Source organism: Ranitomeya variabilis, chromosome 8 (genome assembly GCF_051348905.1).
Source record: "Ranitomeya variabilis isolate aRanVar5 chromosome 8, aRanVar5.hap1, whole genome shotgun sequence".
Taxonomy (NCBI): Eukaryota; Metazoa; Chordata; class Amphibia; order Anura; family Dendrobatidae; genus Ranitomeya; species Ranitomeya variabilis.
The window spans coordinates 205,816,074-205,840,897 of record NC_135239.1 but is presented as its reverse complement, the minus strand read 5'-3'; the positions used below and the strand labels follow the sequence as shown (position 1 = coordinate 205,840,897).

General features: G+C 46.9%; 1 protein-coding gene and 1 long non-coding RNA gene across 4 annotated transcripts in view; both read right to left on the bottom strand.

The window, feature by feature from the left end:
- Nucleotides 1-24,824, bottom strand: part of LOC143787607 (uncharacterized) — a 175,275-nt gene that overhangs the window by 135,742 nt on the left and 14,709 nt on the right. For all 3 annotated transcript variants that reach the window (XR_013218413.1, XR_013218412.1, XR_013218414.1), the window contains exon 2: nucleotides 8,010-8,132. This is a non-coding gene — a long non-coding RNA (uncharacterized LOC143787607). The remainder of the gene's footprint in view (nucleotides 1-8,009; nucleotides 8,133-24,824) is intronic.
- On the bottom strand, nucleotides 17,335-23,249 carry LOC143788174 (uncharacterized). Its single transcript, XM_077277602.1, has 3 exons — nucleotides 21,535-23,249; nucleotides 21,209-21,440; nucleotides 17,335-17,350 (listed from the first exon to the last, which is right to left on the bottom strand). The coding sequence occupies exons 1-3, from the start codon at nucleotides 22,406-22,408 to the stop codon at nucleotides 17,335-17,337; spliced, it is 1,122 nt and encodes a 373-aa protein (XP_077133717.1). The 5' UTR covers nucleotides 22,409-23,249.

The following is a 24,824-nucleotide window of genomic DNA, read 5'->3' as shown; positions in this document are numbered from 1 at the left end:
TTATAAGTTAACGGTGGACTGTGGACACATTGGGGGCAATGCTGTAGACACTGGGGCAGATAGCTGTAGACACTAGGGCAGATAGCTGTAGACACTGGGGGCAATGCTGGAGACACTGGGGCAGATTGCTGTAGACACTGGGGGCAATGCTGGAGACACTGGGGGCAATGCTGGAGACACTGGGGCAGATAGCTGGAGACACTGGGGCAGATAGCTGGAGACACTGGGGCAGATAGCTGGACACACTGGGGGCAATGCTGGAGACACTGGGGCAGATTGCTGGAGACACTGGGGCAATGCTGGAGACACTGGGGCAGATTGCTGGACACACTGGGGGCAATGCTGGAGACACTGGGGCAGATTGCTGTAGACACTGGGGGCAATGCTGGAGACACTGGGGCAGATTGCTGTAGACACTGGGGCAGATTGCTGAACACACTGGGGGCAATGCTGGAGACACTTGGGCAGATTGCTGGAGACACTGGGGCAGATTGCTGGAGACACTGGGGCAATGCTGTAGACACTGGGGCAGATTGCTGTAGACACTGGGGCAGATTGCTGTAGACACTGGGGCAATGCTGGAGACACTGGGGCAGATTGCTGTAGACACTAGGGCAGATTGCTGTAGACACTGGGGCAGATTGCTGGACACACTGGGGCAATGCTGGAGACACTGGGGCAGATTGCTGTAGACACTAGGGCAGATTGCTGTAGACACTGGGGCAGATTGCTGGACACACTGGGGGCAATGCTGGAGACACTGGGGCAGATTGCTGTAGACACTGGGGCAATGCTGGAGACACGGGCAGATTGCTGATCACACTGGGGGCAATGCTGGAGACACTGGGGCAGATTGCTGGACACACTGGGGGCAATGCTGGAGACACTGGGGCAGATAGCTGGAGACACTGGGGCAGATAGCTGGAGACACTGGGGCAGATAGCTGGACACACTGGGGGCAATGCTGGAGACACTGGGGCAGATTGCTGGAGACACTGGGGCAATGCTGGAGACACTGGGGCAGATTGCTGGACACACTGGGGGCAATGCTGGAGACACTGGGGCAGATTGCTGTAGACACTGGGGCAATGCTGGAGACACTGGGGCAGATTGCTGGACACACTGGGGGCAATGCTGGAGACACTGGGGCAGATAGCTGGAGACACTGGGGCAGATAGCTGGAGACACTGGGGCAGATAGCTGGAGACACTGGGGCAGATTGCTGGACACACTGGGGGCAATGCTGGAGACACTGGGGCAGATTGCTGTAGACACTGGGGCAATGCTGGAGACACTGGGGCAGATTGCTGGACACACTGGGGGCAATGCTGGAGACACTGGGGCAGATAGCTGGAGACACTGGGGCAGATAGCTGGAGACACTGGGGCAGATAGCTGGAGACACTGGGGCAGATAGCTGGAGACACTGGGGCAGATTGCTGGACACACTGGGGGTAATGCTGGAGACACTGGGGCAGATTGCTGGAGACACTGGGGCAGATTGCTGGAGACACTGGGGCAATGCTGGAGACACTGGGGCAATGCTGGAGACACTGGGGCAGATTGCTGTAGACTGGGGCAGATTGCTGGACACACTGGGGCAGATTGCTGGACACACTGGGGGCAATGCTGGAGACACTGGGGGCAATGCTGGAGACACTTGTTGTGAACTCTATTTTTGGGCTCCCTCTAGTGGTCACAAGCGGTACTGTGTAGTGTTGTCTTTCTGCAGGTTGGCTGCATCAGCTGGTTCGTTATCCTTGGTTGGTTTCCTATTTAGCTCACCTGGATACTCAGTTCCTTGCCTGCTATCAATGTATTCAGTGCTCTTCAGATTCCTTGTGACTACCTTGCTCCCAGTCTCTCCAAGACAAGCTAAGTTTTTGTTTGTTCATTTTTTGATTATCAGCATTCATCATGTTTCTTGTCCAGCTTGCTAAAATGTGATTTCCTCGCTTGCTGGTTGCTCTAGGGGACTGAGTTTCTCCCCCCACACCGTTAGTTGGTGCGGGGGTTCTTGAAATCTCAGAGTGGATATTTTGTAAGGGTTTTTTACTGACCGCATAGATTCCCTTTTCTATTTTCTGCTATCTAGTATTAGTGGGCCTCATTTGCTGAATCTGCTTTCACCCCTGTGTATGTGCCTTCCTCTTACCTCACCGTTATTATTTGTTGGGGGCTTCTATATCTTTGGGGATTATTTCTCTGGAGGCAAGAGAGTTCTTTCTGTCTCTCTAGGGGTAGTTAGTTCCTCAGGCTGGCTCGAGACGTCTAGGATTTTTAGGCACGTTCACCGGCTACTTCTAGTGTGTTTGGATAGGTTCAGATTTGCGGTCAGTCCAGTTTGCCACCTCCCTAGAGCTTGTCCTATGTTTGTTACTTAGCTGGAGTAATTTGTGATCCTCAACCACTAAGGATCATAACAGACACTGGGGCAATGCTGGAGACACTGGGGCAGATTGCTGGACACACTGGGGGCAACGCTGGAGACACTGGGGCAGATTGCTGGAGACACTGGGGCAATGCTGGAGACACTGGGGCAATGCTGGAGACACTGGGGCAATGCTGGAGACACTGGGGCAGATTGCTGGACACACTGGGGGCAATGCTGGAGACACTGGGGCAGATTGCTGTAGACACTGGGGCAATGCTGGAGACACTGGAGCAGATTGCTGGAGACACTGGGGCAGATTGCTGGACACACTGGGGCAATGCTGTAGACACTGGGGCAGATTGCTGGAGACACTGGGGCAGATTGCTGGACACACTGGGGGCAATGCTGGAGACACTGGGGCAGATTGCTGGACACACTGGGGCAATGCTAGAGACACTGGGGCAGATTGCTGTAGACACTGGGGCAATGCTGGAGACACTGGGGCAGATTGCTGGACACTGGGGGCAATGCTGGAGACACTGGGGCAGATTGCTGGACACACTGGGGGCAATGCTGGAGACACTGGGGCAGATTGCTGTAGACACTGGGGCAATGCTGGAGACACTGGGGCAGATTGCTGGATACACTGGGGGCAATGCTGGAGACACTGGGGCAGATAGCTGGAGACACTGGGGCAATGCTGTAGACACTGGGGCAATGCTGTAGACACTGGGGCAGATTGCTGGACACACTGGGGCAATGCTAGAGGACACACTGGGGCAGATTGCTGGACACACTGGGGCAATGCTGGAGGACACACTGGGGCAGATTGCTGGACACACTGGGGCAATGCTAGAGGACACACTGGGGCAGATTGCTGGACACACTGGGGCAATGCTGGAGGACACACTGGGGCAGATTGCTGGAGACACTGGGGCAATGCTGGAGATACTGGGGCTGATTGCTGGACATACTGGGTCAGATTGCTGGACACACTGGGGTAATATGCTGGAGACACTGGGGCAGATTGCTGGACACACTGGGGGCAATGCTGGACAATTGGACATACTGGGGCAGATTGCTGGACACTGGTGGTAATATGCTGGACACACTGGGGCAATATGCTGGACATACTGGGGCAGATTGTTGAACACACTGTCTGGGGGCAATGCTGGAGACAGTGGAGCAATGCTGGACACACTGTGGGCAATGCTGGACAATTGGACATACTGGGGCAGATTGCTGGACACACTGGTGGTAATATGCTGGACACACTGGGGCAGATTGCTGGACACACTGGGGCAGATTGCTGGAGACACGCTTGGGGCAGATTGCTGGAGACACGCTTGGGGCAGATTGCTGGAGACACGCTTGGGGCAGATTGCTGGAGACACGCTTGGGGCAGATTGCTGGAGACACGCTTGGGGCAGATTGCTGGAGACACGCTTGGGGCAGATTGCTGGAGACACGCTTGGGGCAGATTGCTGGAGACACGCTTGGGGCAGATTGCTGGAGACACGCTTGGGGCAGATTGCTGGAGACACGCTTGGGGCAGATTGCTGGAGACACGCTTGGGGCAGATTGCTGGAGACACGCTTGGGGCAGATTGCTGGAGACACGCTTGGGGCAGATTGCTGGAGACACGCTTGGGGCAGATTGCTGGAGACACGCTTGGGGCAGATTGCTGGAGACACGCTTGGGGCAGATTGCTGGAGACACGCTTGGGGCAGATTGCTGGAGACACGCTTGGGGCAGATTGCTGGAGACACGCTTGGGGCAGATTGCTGGAGACACGCTTGGGGCAGATTGCTGGAGACACGCTTGGGGCAGATTGCTGGAGACACGCTTGGGGCAGATTGCTGGAGACACGCTTGGGGCAGATTGCTGGAGACACGCTTGGGGCAGATTGCTGGAGACACGCTTGGGGCAGATTGCTGGAGACACGCTTGGGGCAGATTGCTGGAGACACGCTTGGGGCAGATTGCTGGAGACACGCTTGGGGCAGATTGCTGGAGACACGCTTGGGGCAGATTGCTGGAGACACGCTTGGGGCAGATTGCTGGAGACACGCTTGGGGCAGATTGCTGGAGACACGCTTGGGGCAGATTGCTGGAGACACGCTTGGGGCAGATTGCTGGAGACACGCTTGGGGCAGATTGCTGGAGACACGCTTGGGGCAGATTGCTGGAGACACGCTTGGGGCAGATTGCTGGAGACACGCTTGGGGCAGATTGCTGCAGACACGCTTGGGGCAGATTGCTGGAGACACGCTTGGGGCAGATTGCTGGAGACACGCTTGGGGCAGATTGCTGGAGACACGCTTGGGGCAGATTGCTGGAGACACGCTTGGGGCAGATTGCTGGAGACACGCTTGGGGCAGATTGCTGGAGACACGCTTGGGGCAGATTGCTGGAGACACTGGGGCAGATTGCTGGAGACACTGGGGCAGATTGCTGGAGACACTGGGGCAGATTGCTGGAGACACTGGGGCAGATTGCTGGAGACACTGGGGCAGATTGCTGGAGACACTGGGGCAGATTGCTGGAGACACTGGGGCAATGCTGGACACACTGGGGCAGATTGCTGGACACACTGGGGCAGATTGCTGGACACACTGGGGCAGATTGCTGGACACACTGGGGCAATGCTGGAGGACACACTGGGGCAGATTGCTGGACACACTGGGGCAATGCTGGAGGACACACTGGGGCAGATTGCTGGAGACACTGGGGCAATGCTGGAGACACTGGGGCTGATTGCTGGACATACTTGGTCAGATTGCTGGACACACTGGGGTAATATGCTGGAGACACTGGGGCAGATTGCTGGACACTGGGGGCAATGCTGGACACACTGGGGGCAATGCTGGACAATTGGACATACTGGGGCAGATTGCTGGACACACTGGTGGTAATATGCTGGACACACTGGGGCAATATGCTGGACACACTGTCTGGGGGCAATGCTGGAGATACTGGGGCAATGCTGGAGACAGTGGAGCAATGCTGGACACACTGTGGGCAATGCTGGGCAATTGGACATACTGGGGCAGATTGCTGGACACACTGGTGGTAATATGCTGGACACACTGGTGGTAATATGCTGGACACACTGGGGCAGATTGCTGGACACACTGGGGCAGATTGCTGGACACACTGGGGGCAATATGCTGGTCAGACACGGGGCAGATTGCTGGAGACACTGTCTGGGGGCAATGCTGGACACTGGGGCAGATTGCTGGATACACTGGGGCAGATTGCTGGACACACTGGGGGTAATATGCTGGACACACTGGGGCAGTTTGCTGGACACACTGGGGGTAATATGCTGGACACACTGGGGCAGTTTGCTGGACACACTGGGGGCAGGACTGGAGGCATGGGCAGAATGTAGACACGGGGCAGAATGAAAGACATGGGGCAGGATTGGATCATGGGGCAGGATGGATACGATGGAGACAGATGGGGAGATCACATGGGGTAGAATGGATACTCATGAGGGCAGGATGGGAGAACATATGTCTGGAGCCAGGAATGAGACACACGGGGCCAGGGTGTGGGAATATTATTACCATAGGGGCTAATTAAGGGACATTATTACTGCAGTGATGTATTTATTTTATTTTTTGAGTACACTGTTTTAAATGGGGGGGCGGTCCTGTTACTGTGCAGAGTGACACTATATCGCCTTTTTTTCTCCATGTGATGTCATGTAGAAGTTGTGAAAAATTAAGTAATGTGTTCTGCAAGCGGAGCTCGAGATAACTGTGTTATTTCTTGCAGAAACGAGTCCTGGCTGGAAGAAATGATGGCGGTCTGTGCTGGATGAAAGATGAAGGACTTCACCTAGAGACGTCACTGGTGAGTCAGTGTTACCTATACACTGAGACTATACACTGTATACTATATACAGAGGTCCTGTGTGCAATGTCACCAGTGATCACTGTATTACCTATACATTACATACAGCGCTCTTGTGTATAATACCACCAGTGATCTCTGTATTACCTCTACACAGACACTGCATACTAAGTACAGATGTCCTGTGAATACTGGCACTTAGGGTACCATCACACAGTGCAATTTTGATCGCTACGACGGCACGATCCGTGACGTCGCAGCGATCGTATGATTATCGCTCCAGCGTCGTAGACTGCGGTCACACGTTGCAATCACGGCGCTGGAGCGATGCCGAAGTCCCCGGGTAACCAGGGTAAACATCGGGTTACTAAGCGCAGGGCCGTGCTTAGTAACCCGATGTTTACCGTGGTTACCAGCGTAAAAGTAAAAAAAAACAAACCGTACATGCTCACCATCTGATGTCCGTCCGGTCCCTTGCCGTCCGCTTCCTGCTCTGACAGATCCGGCCGTACAGTGAGAGCAGAGCGCAGCGGCGACGTCACCGCTGTGATCTGCTCTCACTTTCCGGCCGGCAGACAGTCAGAGCGGGAAGCGGACGGCAAGGGACCGGACGGACATCAGATGGTGAGCATGTACAGTTTTTTTTTTTTTACTTTTACGCTGGTAACCACGGTAAACATCGGGTTACTAAGCGCGGCCCTGCGCTTAGTTACCCGATGTTTACCCTGGTTACCAGCGAACGCATCGCTGGATCGCTGTCACACACAACGATCCAGCGATGTCAGCGGGTGATCAAGCGACGAAAGAAAGTTCCAAACGATCTGCTACGACGTACGATTCTCAGCAGGATCCCTGATCGCTGCTGCGTGTCAGACACTGCGATATCGTAACGATATCGCTAGAACGTCACGAATCGCACCGTCGTAGCGATCAAAATTGCACTGTGAGACGGTACCCTAATGGTGATCGTATTGTTTTGTTTTTTTTAATTACTGATCAGTATTGTAGTGTTCAGTCACTATGTGGTGGTAATATGTGGTCTGGAAATGGTGTTGTGGTATTTGTCCCTTGAATGTGCTATTTGGTCACCAAGTGGTGGTAATATGTGGTCTTGACATGGTGCGGTGGTATTTGTTCCTTGTATGTGATATTATTCGATCACTGTGGTTGTAATTTGTGGTCTGGTCATGGCGCGGTGGTATTTGTTCCTTGTATGTGATATTATTGGTCAAAATATACCTAAATTGTATTGCAGATTTTAACAAATATTTAATAGGTTACAGTAGAGTAGGGCCCGGCCATTTTTCTGGAATAATCTGGTTCGGGTATCACATGACCCCCGTCACATGACCCCCGTCACATGACTGGGGGGGGCCCACAGTGTCTGAACAGCCCGGGGCCCTGGCTACCCTTAATCCACCCCTGGCTACAGGTGGCTGTCTATCCCGTCTATGACTAATACATCTAATTACATCTAAATTCTAGACCATAATTCTATATTTTTACAAGATCATGGGTTCTATGTGACATCCAACGGTCGGTATCTTTCGGTATATCCATTTGGTAGACCCAGCAGCTATGAAATACCCGGTTCGTTGACATTATTAGGGTCAGTACTGTGTTACACTCCCGAGTTGCCCCGTGTACTTCTTGAAGCAGTGCTGCATTCATTTGAGCTTACAGAATGAAAGAGCTACTTATTTATCATCTGGTTAAGGAAGTGGGCTAAGGGTCACAATTCAGAGAGAAAAACAAAATAATTAATGTGAAACCTACCAGTTCTGCCAAATTAGATTGCTGAGTCAAGTGATTAGTCGGCCTTTATTATATTCAGTGTCTGGAGATGCTCCAAAGCTGAACTGCTTGAAGCTTTCCAACCAAAGCATTAAAATCGTCCAGCTGTCAAAAATAAAATTAAAAACATGAACAGAGAACATTGTATCTGTATTTTTTTAATTCATGGCAATAATTTCATGTATGCGGGGGTTCTCGTGAACTCTAAGAACAATATTTGGAGATTTCAACCTTATTGAATATCTAACTTTTTGAATAATGTACTGCAGGGAGTTACAGTGGGTACGGAAAGTATTCAGACCCCTTCAAATTTTTCACTCTGTTTCATTGCAGCCATTTGAAAAATTCAAAAAAGTTCTTTTTTTCTCATGAACCCCTTTCTGACATTAGACGTACTATCCCGTCGAGGTGGGGTGGGCCCATATGCCCACCGACGGGATAGTACGTCATAGCGCTGACTACCGCAGCTGACATCCGGCACTGTGTGCCAGGAGCGGTCACGGACCGCCCCCGGCACGTTAACCCCCGGCACACTGCGATCAAACATGATCGCAGCGTTCCGGGGGCATAGGGAAGCATCGCGCAGTGATGGGTCTCCCTGCGGGTTTCCCTGAGACCCTTGGTACAAGGCGATGTGCTCACCTTGTACCGAGCGCATCCAAAATGGTCGCGGGGCTGCATCCGGGTCCTGCAGGGAGGTGGCTTACAAGCGCCTGCTCAGAGCAGGCGCCGGGAAGCCTCCCTGCTGTGCCTGTGTGATCGCTGCTCTGACACAGAGCACAGCAAAGTGTCAGATCAGCGACCGATCTCAATTCCAGCCAATTCTGCGTTGAAAAAGTAAAACAGTGCTCCTTCCTTTCCGAGCTCTCCCGTGCGCCCAAACAGGGGTTTACCCCAACATATGGGGTATCAGCGTACTCAGGGCAAATTGGACAACAACTTATGGGGTCCAATTTCTCTTGTTACCCTTGGGAAAATAAAAATTTGGGGGGCTAAAAAAAACATTTTTGTGAGACAAAAATTATTTTTTATTTTCACGGCTCTGCATTATTAACTGTAGTGAAACACTTGGGGGTTCAAAGTTCTCACAACACATTTGGATAAGTTCCTTGGGGGGGTCTAGTTTCCATTATGGGGTCACTTGTGGGGGGTTCCTACTGTTTAGGTACATTAGGGGCTCTGCAAACGCAATGTGACGCCTGCAGACCATTCCATCTAAGTCTGCATTCCAAATGGCGCTCCTTCCCTTCCGAGCTCTGCCATGCGCCCAAACGGTGGTTACCCCCCACATATGGGGTATCAGCGGACTCAGGACAAATTGCACAGCAACTTTTGGGGTCCAATTTCTCCTGTTACCCTTGGGAAAATACAAAACTGGGGGCTAAAAAATAATTTTTGTGGAAAAAATAATAATTTTTATTTTCACGGCTCTGCGTTATAAACTGTAGTGAAACACTTGGGGGTTTAAAGCTCTCACAACACATCTAGATAAGATCCTTAGGGGGTGTACTTTCCAAAATGCTGTCAATTGTGGGGGGTTTCAATGTTTAGGCACATCAGGGGCTCCCCAACGCAACATGGCATCCCATCTCAATTCCAGCCAATTTTGCATTGAAAAGTCAAATGGCGCTCCTTCCCTTCCGAGCTCTGCCATGCGCCCAAACAGTGGTTTACCCCCACATATGGAGTATCCGGGTACTCAGGACAAATTGTACAACAACTTTTGGGGTCCATTTTCTCCTGTTACCCTTGGTAAAATAAAACAAATTGGAGCTGAAGTACATTTTTTGTGAAAAAAAATTAAATGTTCATTTTTTTTTTTAACATTCCAAAAATTCCTGTGAAACACCTGAAGAGTTAATAAACTTCTTGAATGTGGTTTTGAGCACCTTGAGGGGTGCAGTTTTTAGAATGGTGTCACACTTGGGTATTTTCTATCATATAGACCCCTCAAAATGACTTCAAATGTGAAGTGGTCCCTAAACAAAATGGTGTTGTAAAAATGAGAAATTGCTGGTCAACTTTTAACCCTTATAACTGTCTAACAAAAAAAAATGTTGTTTCCAAAATTGTGCTGATGTAAAGTAGACATGTGGGAAATGTTACTTATTAAGTATTTTGTGTGACATATCTCTGTGATTTAAGGGCATAAAAATTCAAATTAGGAAAACTGCAAAATTTTCAAAATTTTTGCCAAATTTCCGTTTTTTTTTCACAAATAAACTTGCTTAGGGTCATTGTCTTGTTGGAAGGTGAACCTTGGGCCAAGTCTGAGGTCCAGAGCAATCTGGAAGAGGATTTCATCCAGGATATCTCTGTACTTGGCCGCATTCATGTTTCCTTCAATGACAACCAGTCGTCCTGTCCCTGCAGCTGAAAAACACCCACATAGCATGATGCTGCCACCACCATGTTTCACTGTTGGGATTGTATTGGGCAGGTGATGAGCAGTGCCTGGTTTTCTCCACATATACCGCTTAGAATTATCACCAAAAAGGTCTATCTTCATCTCATCAGACCAGAGAATCTTATTTCTCATAGTCTGGGAGTCCTTCATGTGTTTTTTTTTTAGGAAAACTCTATGCGGCTTTCATATGTCTTGCACTGAGGAGAGGCTTCCGTCGGACCACTCTGCCATAAGGCCTGACTGGTGGAGGGCTGCAGTGATAGTTGACTTTGTGGAACTTTCTCCCATCTCCCTACTGCATCTCTGGAGGTCAGCCACAGTGATCTTGGGGTTCTTCTTTACCTCTCTCACCAAGGCTCTTCTCCCACGATTGCTCAGTTTGGCTGGACAGCCAGGTATAGGAAGACTTCTGGTGGTCTCAAACTTCACCCATTTAAGGATTATGGAGGCCACTGTGCTCTTAGGAACCTTGAGTACTGCAGAAATTCTGTTGTAACCTTGGCCAGATCTGTGGCTTGCCACAGTTCTGTCTCTGAGCTCCTTGGCCAGTTCCTTTGACCTCATGATTCTCATTTGGTCTGACATGCACTGTGAGCTGTGAGGTCTTATATAGACAGGTGTGCGCCTTTCCAAATCAAGTCCTATCCGTTTAATTAAACACAGCTGGACTCCAATAAAAGGAGTAGAACCATCTCAAGGAGGATCACAAGGAAATGGACAGCATGTGGATTAAATATGAGTGTCTGAGCAAAGGGTAAATATCTTGGTACCGTGTTAGCCAGTGGATAGCCATTAAAAGGTATCAACCACTGAGGACTCTCAATTCTAAATATTTTTCTATCCACTGGCTAACATGGTACCAAGATATATATCTTTCCACTCACATAATGGTAATTCTGCTACACGTCACCAGTCTTATCTATGGCATTTTTCTGTGCTGTGTTGTGCATAAATATGTGATTCTTCAGAATTTCTATTAGTCTATGCCTGATGAAGGGACCTGAGTAGTCTCGAAAGCTGCAATTTGTTACCATCTTTTCAGTTAGCCATTAAAAGGTATCAACCACTGAGGACTCTCAATCTAATATATAAAGCTGAATGTGTGTGTGTGTGTATGTATGTATGTATGTATGTATGTCCGGGATTGGCATCTGAACCGTAGCAGCTACAGCCACAAAATTTTGCACAGTCACACGTCTGGACCCCGAGAGCGTCATAGGCTATGTTGTGAGGTGAAATTTTAACCCCGCGCTTTCCAATTCACCAAACAATTTTGCCCCTATCTACATAATGGGGAAAAAGTGAAAGGAAAAGTGTTGGAGGCGTCGCAGCTACAGGCACAAAATTTTGCACAGTCACACGTCTGGACCCTGAGAGCGTCAAAGCTATATTGTGAGGTGAAATTTTAACCCCGCGCTTTCCAAGTCACCAAACAATTTTGCCCCTATCTACATAATGGGGAAAAAATGAAAGGAAAAGTGTTGGAGGCAAATTAACAGCTGCCAGATGTGAACAAGGGGGACTTAAAGAATGACAGCGATGGCACCAAAGAGTATATACTGTACAGTTGCTAAGGTGGGGCCCCAACATGGGATAATCACACCACCACGGGGATATGAACACACACACAAAATGCGCCACACACTACCACGTGCTCGAACACATATACCACCCTCAGTGCACATTTCACCACACATACACCAACCTCGCCACATAAAAGTAGAAACACAAAAGTCGCCGCTCAAAACTCGCCACGCGCAAAACTCTCCACATGCAAAACTCGCCACACGTGCAAAACTCGCCACACGCAAAACTTGCACACGCAGAAAAATTGCCACACGCAGAAAAATTGCCACATGCACAAAAGTTGCAACACATGCAAAAGTTGCCTCACACAAAACTTGCACATACTCAAAAGGCACCACACATAAAACTCGCCACGCGCAAAACTCGCCATGCGCAAAACTTGCTGCACACAACTTGCTACACTAACCTGTCACATGCAACTCGACACACAAAAAGTTGCTACACGCATGTCGCCACACAAAACTCATCTCACAAAAGTCCCTACATGCATGTCGCCACACGCAACTCAACACACACAACTTGACACACGAAACTCGCCCTAAAACACACACAAGTCTGGTATCCTTCAAAAATAAAAATCTGATTAATAAGCAGACAAACTACAAGAGCAACAAATGTACCATATAGGAATCCGGCAGCTGTCAGTCACATGACCAGTCTATTATGTGTATGTGTGAGCTAATATATACTGCCAGGGGGTGGGCTTACTGTTGGCTGGGGATTTATCAGGCTGCCATTTTAGCTTACAAATACTGAGGTAAAAATACTGACCAAATAACGTGTGAACGAGGGCTAATACAGGAGGAGATGGCATACAGCTATATACTATATACAGGAGATGACACACAGGTATATACTATTTACAGGGGAGATGACACACAGGTATATACTATATACAGGAGGAGATGACACACAGATATATACTATATACAGGAGAGATGACACACAGGTATATACTATATAGAGGAGGAGATGACATACAGGTACATACTACATACAGGAGGAGATGACATACAGGTATATACTATATACAGGAGGAGATGACACACAGGTATATACTATATACAGGAGCAGATTACCTACAGGTATATAGTATATACAGGAGGAGATGACACAGGTATATGCTATGTATAGGAGGAGATGACATACAGGTATATACTATATACAGGAGATGACACACAGATATATACTATATATAGGTGAGATGACACACAGGTATATACTATATACAGGAGATTACATACAGGTATATCTAATATATAAAGCTGAATGTGTGTATGTATGTATGTGTGTATGTCCGGGATTGGCATCTGTACCGTCGCAGCTACAGCCACAAAATTTTGCACAGTCACACGTCTGGACCCCGAGAGCGTCATAGGCTATGTTGTGAGGTGAAATTTTAACCCCGCGCGTTCCAATTCACCAAACAATTTTGCTCCTATCTACATAATGGGGAAAAAGTGAAGGGAAAAGTGTTGGAGGAAAATTGACAGCTGCCAGATGTGAACAATGAGGACTTAAAGAATGAGAGCGATGGCGACAAAGAGTATATACCGTACAGTTGCTAAGGTGGGGCCCCGACATGGGATACTCACCACACACGGGGATATGAACACAAACACAAAATGCGCCACACACTACCACGTGCTTGAACACATATACCACCCTCAGCACACATTTCACCACACACACACACCAACCTCGCCACATAAAAGTCGAAACACAAAAGTCACCACTCAAAACTCGCTACATGCAAAACTCGCCATATGCAAAACTAGGCTCACGCAAAACTCGCCACACGTGCAAAACTCACCTCATGGAAAACTCACCTCATGCAAAACTTGCACACACAGAAAAATTGCCACATGTACAAAAGTTGCACCACATGCAAAAGTTGCCTCACACAAAACTTGCACATACTCAAAATGCACCACACATAAAACTCGCCACGCGCAAAACTCGCCATGCACAAATCTTGCTGCACACAACTTGCTACACTAACCTGTCACATGCAACTCAACACACAAAATGTTGCTACACGCATGTCGCCACACAAAACTCATCTCACAAAAGTCGCTACATGCATGTCGCCACACGCAACTCAACACACACAACTTGACACATAAAACTCGCCCTAAAACACACACAAGTCTGGTATTGTCCTTCAAAAATAAAAATCTGATTAATAAGCAAACTACAAGAGCAACAAATGTACCATATAGGAAATACGGCAGCTGTCAGTCACATGACCTGTCTATTATGTGTATGTGTGAGCTAATATATACTGCCAGGGGGGAGGGCTTCCTGTTGGCTGGGGATTTATCAGGCTGCCAATAGCAACCAATCACAGCTCAGCTTCTATTTTGCTACAGTTAATTAACCTGAGCTCTGATTGGTTAATATAGGCAACAAAGACATTCTCAGTATAACAAAGCTAATATATGTTGTGAAATGCTTCTATTTGCTTAGTTTTTGCCTTTTAATAATTACATTTCTATCTATTTGTTTTGTGGTTTTTGTGTGCAGAATAAATTTTTGTTAACACATTCTATTTTGCTAACAGCAGTCATTAACCCGGGCGAAGCCGGGTAGTACAGCTAGTTCTAAATATTTTTCTTGAGCAAAGGGTCTGAATACATATGACCATGTGAAATTTCAGTTTTTCTTTTTTATTAAATTCGCAAAAATGTCACTGTATAGCGCCAAATCTACTGTAAGGTACATCAGAAAAACAGCTGGGTTAATAATCATTCCAGTATGTCACTTTGCACCATAAAGCAATGCTCCCTGTATTCACCATAGGATGGTCTGTAGGACCATATTTATCCTTATATTAAACGGGTAAGCAAATACTAATTCATTAAGACACCAATATATGTCCCGGGTATCAAAATGGAAAAAAGGCTTGATCTCACCCAATTGGCACAGGGATACCCCAAATTACACGCTCTGCCAATATGTTAAAGGTACAGTCAGGCCTTGAGTCTGTCTCCCGTCTTCCTAGGTGGCAATGTATGCACTGCTCCATTCATTGTTTATAGGACTGCTGGAGAAAGCAGAGCACTGTGCTGACACTGCTCAATTCATTGTTTACAGGACTGCTGGAAAAAGCAGAGCACTTTGCGGCCACCATTCCATTCATTGTTTATAGAACTGCTGGAGAAAGCAGAGCATTTTGTGGCTGCCACTCCATTCATTGTCTATGAAATGGTAGATAACAGAACTGCAGCCACTGCTCCATTCAATGACTGCTGGAAAAAGCAGAGCACTTTGCATCCACCGTTCCATTGTCTAGAAGACTGCTGAAGAAAGCAGAGCACTTTGTGGCCACCACTCCATTATCTGCAGGACTTCTGGAGAAAGCAGAGAACTTTGCGGCCACCGCTATAGTCATTGTCTGGAGAAAGCAGAGCACCGTGCAACCACAGCTCCATTCTGTGTGATGGTGTATGGTGATGCCTTTGAAGAAAAAAAGAATTGGTTATCTTAGATTTCATGTTCAGCATGCTATCATTGGAGATAGTCTGCCACAAGAGGATTTGGCAATGGCTTATTCCCCCCTCTCCATAGTAAAAGTATGTACCGTATGTTCTGCTCATGGTCCCAGGATCAGAGAGTCGCTTTAAAGGGTGGCTTTGAGCAACCAGAATTTTAATCAACAGCTATACCGGAGAGTTCATAGAATCATAGAATGTTGGAGATGGAAGGGATCTCCGGGGTCAGTGTGACCAACCCCCTGCTCAAGGCAGGATTCACTAAACCATCTCAGACAGATGTCTGTCCGGCCTCTGTTTGAAGACTTCCATTGAAGGAGAACTCGCCACCTCTCATGGCCGCTTGTTCCACTCATTCATCACCCTCACTATCAAAAAGTTTCTTCTAATATGTATCTTCTCCCTTTCAGAGAGAGTTGGATCTCTGGATCAGACAAAGAGAGCTCAACAGTTGCAAAAACCAGGAATAACTCGAGAACCATGGCTTTTAGGATAGTACACACACAAGTCCATTGAACCTTCCATGAGCCATGTCTACTCTATATCTCAAGAATTCTGCATCTATGTCCGGTGGCACACAGGGTCCACATTTTCTTTATTGATCCTTCCTTTGTGATCAGTCTGTCAATCTGGTCTACATGGATGACATATTTCCACTGAAAGCCTACATTTACCCTAAGACGAACAGACAAGGCTAATCAATCTTGACAGAAACATGGCTAGAGAAAGCGAGCCTGGGCCCTAAGAACAGCACATTCAGTAGCCAAATATAAGCTTAATAGTACTAGGAGTATACTTTTTTTACCCTTAAATAACCATGCTTTTGCCACTTGTTTTAATCGTCACTTCGATTTTTGCATTGACATTTAGAGCCGGAAGGCAAATCATTGCAGGATTGAGAAATAACATTACAGGCGTCACCCATTATTGTTTTTATATAAGCATAGTAATGATTTGAAGGCGATGATAATAAAGCAGTGAAATTCTCCACTTAATAGGTGTCATAATATTAGCATTGGAACGAATATCACTCTTGCGTAACCGTATTGCAGCCAACTCATTTCAGTCTTTGTTTATTGTTTTGAAACTAGTCCGGGCTCATTAAAATGTGCCTCTCCTCCTAAATCATTGGGCTACTGACATGACCTTGAATGGCTTCATTCATCAACTGTTGTGAGATATTTATATACCATTAATAGGCATACAATAGGAAACAAACCTCTAACATGACGGACAGAAACGAGCGAGATTCCACAACCCGCAATAGGAGATGTCAATTATTAAATAATGTCTCTTATTGTACACGGATTAGTAGATACTAGCATTAAACATTGGATACTTTGTCCTTTGGTTGAGTGCACAATGTGAGAGTTGGTCCAAAAAAATAATTTACGCTCAAGGCAAAATTAAAGTAATCCTTTATTGGCATAATATCCTAGGAAGGCTTGGGATGGAAAGAAAGGAATAATTTTATCTTCGTACATTTGGTTGCAAAACATGGACTGGAATCTAATTTTTTTTTTTTTTTAACATCATGCAACAACACATCGATCATATCGAACGCATTGTCGGTTGATGTATCCGACCATCTATGAACAATATAATGTCTATGAGGGATGCCTAAATGTCCCCTGATGCCTCAAGTTGGGGGAAGCATGGACTGGACAGAATCCAAAAGTACACAATCTATCATGGCTTTATCTAGGGTTTCGTTCTCCCTATATAAAATGTTATTTCACTATCATAGCCATGTATTTAAATACCCTAGATAAGGCAGAGTGAATTATTCATACCCCTCGGGTACATGGCCCATTAGTCCTCACTCATCTGTGCCCCTAAAACAACACAAAGGAAAAATTCAGGAGACACGATAAACTTGATGCTGTTTTATTACAAATCGCATGCCACTTACGTTTATTGATAAGGGGATCCAGTAGTGGATAACCCCTTATCAATGTTCCCATGGTGCTACGTAAATGATAAAAAGGTCTACACATATGTCCTGGACTGGTGCCACTCCTCCAATCCTGTGTTCTCCTCTTGACTTCTGACATAAATGTTACATGCCAGCTGCGGACAATCAGTAGCTGCTGATTGGCTGCAACCTTCACAATTAAGTCAGCATTTCCGCTGATTGGCTGCAGTGGTCACATGACATTGTTTACGTCAAGAGACCGGCAAGGGACACGGAAATGAAAAACACCACCAGTCCAGGATATAAGTATAGATTTTTGTTTTTAATTTGTGCAGAACCTATTAACAGTCCAATAGTGGGCAGCCCCTTTAAATAGCACGCACATTTGATCAGCCGTGACAATGTATATACGGTAACCACCTAAATTTGCATTGGCCTGTAGGTTGGCCATAAATTAATAATTTTCTGCTGTCACAGATTGATCTGTGAAAGTTGTCGTTTTGTAAAAATGTATAAAAATATATCGGTCAACTATAACATCCGAGAACTGCCAACTGGCCGTCCGATAGGTTCTTGCCCAGTAATGATCTTTCCAAAAGAACGGATAAGCCGGATTACTCACCGGTAATGCTCTTTTAATGAGTCCACGACAGCACCCCACATGAGAGAGAGGGATCCGCCCATAGGAACAGGAAACCTACAGAATAAAAGGAGGCGGTCCCCTCTCCTCCTCAGTTTAGTTTACAGAGTATAAAAAGGGAACCGCAAAAGCTTTAGTATTAATTCTTATTCAGCAAAATATCTTAAAAACTCTATACAACCATTATTTGTGAATTAAAGAAAGGGCTGTGCATAATCAGGGAGGGTTGTAAATGGGTGCTGTCGTGGACTCATTAAAAGAGCATTACCGGTGAGTAATCCGGCTTTTTACCCTTCGCCACGACAGCACCCCACATGAGAGACTTTCAGAGAGTCATTACTCGGGTGGGATAACTGTACTAAGCACAGCTCTACCAAAGGTCAAATCAGACGATGAAGATAGATCAAGTCTATAATGGTTGTAAAAGGTAGAAGGTGTAGACCAAGTTGCGGCCTTACATATTAGATGGATCGGGACATCCGCTTGTTCCGCCCAGGAGGAAGCCATGGCTCGTGTTGAGTGCGCTTTAATACCCACTGGAGGAATCTCGCCTTTCGATGTATAGGCCAAGCAGATAGCATCTCTGATCCACCGAGATATGGTAGCTCTCGTGACCCCATGTCCTTTCTTGCGGCCCTGAAAGGAGATAAACAGAGCCCTACTCTCCCTCCATGTTTGACACCTTTCTATATAAGTCAGGATGGCTCTTCTGACATCTAAGGTGTGGAACTTCTGTTGTTCAGGGGTTACAGGAGAATCAAAAAAGGAAGGGAGAAATATTTCCTGTGACCTGTGGTAGGTGGATGCTACCTTAGGGAGGTATGAGGGGTCTGGTTTTAGGACTATTCGGTCATGGAATATCAGTAAGAATGGTGGGTCTACTGATAGGGCCTGGATGTCACTAACACGTCTGGCTGAGGTCAGGGCTACCAAGAGGGCTACCTTATATGTGAGGACATTTAGAGGTATAGAATCTAGAGGCTCAAATGGGGAGCTGGTTAAGGCTTCTAGCACTAGATTTAAATCCCACGGAGGTAGACGGGGAATATGTACTGGGTTACTCCGTTCACAAGACTTAATGAATCTGGAGACCCATCTATCAGCGGCTATATTATATCCATATAAGGCTCCTAACGCTGATATCTGGACTCTTAGGGTGTTCACTGATAGTCCTAATTCTCTACCTTTTTGTAGGAACTCTAGAATAGGTGTTATCGGAACCTGTTTAGTGAATGGTACTGTATGAAAGTCTAAGAATTTTTTCCATACCCTGCTATATATCAGGGTGGTAGATCTTTTCCTACTTAGTAGCAGGGTGTTTACTAGTTGTTCTGAGAAACCCCTTGAAGTTAATAATTGCCGCTCAAGTTCCACGCCGTCAAGTGAAGCCCTTTCACTTGCGGGTGGAAAAACGGCCCCTGGAACAGTAGTTCCTTGTCCAATGGAAGAATCCATGGATCGGATAGACACATGCTCTGGAGGCAGGAGAACCACGGTCTTTTTGGCCAGAAGGGTGCAATGAGGATTACCCTTGCTTGCTCCCTCCTGATCTTCCTGATCACTAGCGGAATCAGAGACATTGGAGGAAAGGCGTACGCCAGTTTGAAGTTCCAAGGATGGTGTAGAGAGTCCAGCATGTCTGGGTGATCCATGGAGTTCAGGGAAGCGAATCTTTCTACCTGTCTGTTGCCTCTTGTGGCAAATAGATCTATCTGAGGCACTCCCCATGCTTTTGTTATTAGTCTGAACACGGCTCTGTTTAAGGACCATTCTCCCTGGCGCAGCCTGTTTCGGCTGAGGTAGTCCGCTTTGGTATTCTCTATGCCTCTGATGTGTAGGGCTGTTAGGGACGCAAGATGAGCCTCTGCGAACTGGAAGATCTCTCCTGCGATGGTCATCAGACTTCCTGACCGTGTACCGCCCTGGCGGTTTACATAGGCCACTGTGGTGGAGTTGTCTGAGAAAACTCTTACATCTGCTCCTTGGATCTGTGGAAGAAAATAATTTAAGGCTTTCCCTACTGCTGTTAACTCTTTCCAATTTGATGAACATGATGATTCTGACTGATTCCAGGTATCCTGGACTATATCATCCTCCATATGTGCACCCCATCCCGTAGGGCTGGCGTCTGTAGTAATTATTCTGGATGGATCTATTATCCATGGTACACCCCCTGAAAGGTGTCCCATATCTAGCCACCAGGATAGAGATTCTATGACATCTCTAGAGAGAGTTAGTTTACTCTCTAGGTGTCCTACCCGTCCCTGGGCTGACAGTACTTCGAACTGTAATTGGCGGGTATGAAATTGAGCCCATGGTACAGCCGGGATACATGAGGACAATGATCCCAGTAAGGACATAGCCTTCCTTAGTGTCATGTAGGGGTTCTTTATCGCTTCTGACACCTTTGACTGTATAGTCCTTTTCTTTGAATGCGGGAGGAAGCTTTTTTGACTTACTGAGTCTAGCTGGATCCCTAGAAACATTTGAGTAGTGTCTGGATTCAGCCTGGACTTTTCGAAGTTGATAATCCAACCCAACTCCTGCAGGGATGAGATTGTGTTAGATAACCGCAATTTACATTGAGCTACAGAATTCCCTACTACTAGAAAGTCATCCAGGTAGGGTATTATTAAAGTGTCCCGTTGGCGTAGATGAGCCATTACCTCTAACATCACTTTTGTAAAAATGCGGGGGGCCATAGAAAGCCCAAATGGCATTGCCACATATTGGAAGTGACGAACCTGTCCCTCCAGGATGACCGCTACTCTTAGATACTGCTGGTGTTCGGCATGTATTGGAAGATGATAGTATGCATCTTTTAGGTCTATCCCGGCCATGACACACCTAGGGAACAAAAGCTTGATGGTAGAACTAATGGATTCCATTTTGAAAGTGTGGTTACGTAAAAAGGAATTTAGTTTTTTGAGGTTTATGATGGTTCTGAATGAACCATCCGGTTTATTGATCAAGAATAAAGGGGAATAGAACCCCCTCCCTTCTTGATCCCGGGGAACTTCTATCAATACTTTTTTAGATAGAAGCGATAGGATCTCTGATTCCAGAGCTTCTTGTTGTTGTTGACCTCTCGGAGATGTTACAATAAAAGAATCCCAAGGGATTCTATCAAATTCTAACTTTAATCCATTCCCAATAATGTCCATAATCCAAGGACTAGATGTTATTAATTTCCATTTAGAAGAGAAATACTTCAATCTACCGCCCACTTCATAATTAACGGTACTTGTTGCGTTTTTGGTTATAGGATCCGGAAAACAGAGCACCTTTTTGTTTTGGATCCTTTGCCTCCCAGCGCTCCCTTTGCTCAGTAGGTTTATTCCTGGTGAAGGGGCGTCTCCTGAAAGCTCTCCTGTAAGAGGGAAGGTACTGGTTAGGGAAGCCTTTCTTCCGCTCTCCTGCTTTATTTAAGAGCTCGTCCAGAGCTTTCCCAAATAGGAACTCACCCTGGCAGGGGATCGCGCAAAGTTTTGCTTTGGCCTGTGCGTCCCCTTTCCAATTCTTCAACCAGAGTGCTCGCCGTGCTGTGTTTACTAGGCCGGCTGACCTGGCTGTTAGGCGTAGTGAATCTACCGACGCATCTGCTAGAAATGCTACTGCGTCTTTCATTAGAGGGATTTTCGACAGAATTGTATTCCTCGAAGCTCCCCCTCTAATTTGTTCCTCCAGCTGCTCTGTCCATACTAGCAGTGACCTTGCAGTGCAGGTGCTAGCAATGGCTGGCCTGAATGCCCCCGTATTTGCCTCCCATGACCTCTTAAGTAAGGCTTCTGCCTTTCGGTCTAACGGATCCGTTAGAGTCCCTGAGTCCTCCACAGGCAAGACCGACTGTTTAGAAGTTGAAGCCACTGCCGCATCAACTTTTGGAATTTTTTGCCAGGAACTAAGTTCTTCGTCACTGAAGGGGTAGCGTCTTTTAGCAGAGGATGGCAAGAATCCTCTTGTATGTTGTTTTTCCCACTCTTTCTTAACCAGCTCCTTAATTGTGGGTATGGTGGGGAAGGACCTTCGTTTTCTTTGTCCTAATCCCGCGAACATGATGTCCTGCGCTGACTTCTTTCCCTTCTCATCTGGGCACCCCATCGTGCTCCTGACGGCTTTAATTAAACTGTCTACGCTACTATTTGGTAGACAAAGCCCTCCTTCATATTCTGATGAACTTTGCTGGGACTCCTCTTCATCAGAGGATTTTTGCACTACCTCTGACTCCGAGCTTACTGGAGATCGGGACCTGCTGGGCTGGCGGGTACTGGTGCTACTTGTATGGGCCAGACCTTGCATCTCTTCACGAATTATGGCTCTAACGTCAGACGGGGTCATTACGTTTTCTTGCCGTAAGGTCAGTACGATGCACTCTGCACATAACCTCTTAGTATATGAGTCCGGGAGGGGTTGCAAGCATAAGGCACATTCTTTGTGTTTGGTTTTATGTGTCCTTTTCTTAGTCTAGAGGAAGGGGATATAGGAGGAACATATATCAGCATATGGGAAGAGATTCTTTTAAAACTCACCCAGTGAAGCTGACAGGTACCGGTTCTGGAGGCGGATTCTTGGCTGAAAGACCTTTCTGTCTGGTGGCAGATCGCTTTTCCTGGGATCGATCTCCACTTTTGGTGCTGCTCCTGGCGCTTGTCTCCTTACTGGGAGACTGCTCTGTTGCAGACAAGTGCGCTACATCGGCCGGTGAAGCCATACTTACACACACCGGCCGACGCTAGTGCTGCACTTTTAAATCTGGCGCCGAATCTCCTGCCTCCCCGGACCCAACCCGGAAGTGCTCCAGCGACTTCCGGGTTAGACGCGCCGCTCCTCCTTACCATGCGGCGGCTGCTGGATAAGAAGCCGGCCGCTGAGCGCGCGCGTCCTCATGGATCCGGGCGGCCCAGCGGTACCGAACCCGGACCATGGAGACGATCAGACGAGGGGGGAGGCTGCAAACAGTGGCTCCCCCGCCGCTGCTTCTGGCACCGCAGCCCCTGCCGTTCCACCAGAGACTGACGCAGGCGGGTGCATGGCCCAGGAATCCTTTTTGGACTGCAGGTACTTCGGGGTTCCCATAGAAACAGGAAACCTAAACTGAGGAGGAGAGGGGACCGCCTCCTTTTATTCTGTAGGTTTCCTGTTCCTATGGGCGGATCCCTCTCTCTCATGTGGGGTGCTGTCGTGGCGAAGGGTAAAACAGAATATTTCAACCATCAATCTATTTCTGCCTATCGTTAATGGCCATTTTTAAGACTAAATGGACTTTGGAGTAAGACGCAGATGTAATTCCTCGCTTCTTATCTGTCTATCACCGTCCTTGTGCAGTTAAACAACTTGTACTCTACATTTCCCAGAAGATCAACCCGCTTTCTCAGGATAACACTGCATCTTCTATTTTTCAGATGATTGCAGATTGATTTGATTTCTTCAGAGAATCTTTTGTTCTGCCCTTTGAATACCTTCTGCATCTCCAGCTTCAAATCCATGTTGTGATTATTGACTCAAAATGGTAAAACTGGTATCATCCCAATAAAGGGAGAACATCTGATGTTTACATAAAGGGGAGGCAATGAGAGAATTTTGCATCTTCCAGATTTCATACAAGAGACTGAATGATTACATGTCTTCCAGGAAACATTTCAAGCTCCTGTAGTAAACGTTGATGCTGATTTGATAAACCCAAGGACCTGGTTTTGTCTCACATATAGCCTATCCTGCCAATAACAGACGCTCGATTTAAAAAAAAAACAAAAAAAAACTTGACATGTGTATCTCCAACTTGGTCCCTGACCAATTCAGGTCTGAATGGAGCAGAGAGTGACCATGTGTACCTCTGCTCCATTCATTGTCTATGGAACGCTGAAGATAACAGGGATCGCCGTGGTTCTCAGAGAACAGCGTTATCCTCCATCTTATGGATAGGGGCTAACTTACAAACTTGGCACAACTCCTATAATGACAAAAATGAAGTTGGATTCTGCACAAGTGCTCCAAAGTGAAGTGCTGTCCAGTCTCAGCATTACAGGGGCGGTCCCATGAATAACATTACCGATTCACAGTGGTGGGACCCCACAGATCCTGAGAATAGGAGTCCTGACCTCCCCTATGTAAATGGAGAAACAGCGCATATACAGTTAGGTTCACAAATATTTGGACAGTGACACAAGTTGTGGCATTTTAACTTTACCAAAACATATTCAACATCCAGTTCTATCACCAATATGGGCTTAATGTGCAGACAGTCAGCTTTAATTTGAGGGTATTCACATCCTAATTTGAGTAAGGATATAGGAATTACAGGTTTTTAATATGTAGCTGCCTCTTTTTAAAGAGGCCAAAAGTAATTAAACAATTATCTCAAAAGCTGTTAAATGGGCTATTCCCTCGTTAATGAATAATCAATTAAGCAGGTAAAAGGATTCCAGGTTTGGCATTTGAATTTGGAAGCTGTTGCTGTGAACCCACAACATGCGGACAATGGAGCTCTCAATGAAAGAGAAACAGATCATCATTAGGCTGAAAAAAAAAGAAAAAATCCATTATATAGTAGAAATGTAAAGAGTGGACAAATCAACAGTTTGGCACATTCTGCAACAACAACAAAAAAAAGAGCACTGGTGAGCTTGGGATCTCAAAAAAGGCCTGGACACCCACATAGTCCATGAGCCGGGCCAGATATCGGTACCACCCGGAGTGACTAATTTTCTTTGGTATTTTTAGGTAGATGCATGTCTGTAGTTTATTTTTTGATATG

What these genes read in the sequence shown, in the direction of transcription:
- LOC143788174 (XM_077277602.1), bottom strand. Translation starts at nt 22,408, where the DNA reads ATGACCCCGTCTGACGTTAGAGCCATAATTCGTGAAGAGATGCAAGGT. An exon ending in TTGCGCGATCCCCTGCCAGG is followed by an intron (nt 21,441 to 21,534) that starts GTGAGTTCCTAT and finishes TCCCTCTTACAG; the next exon opens with GAGAGCTTTCAGGAGACGCC.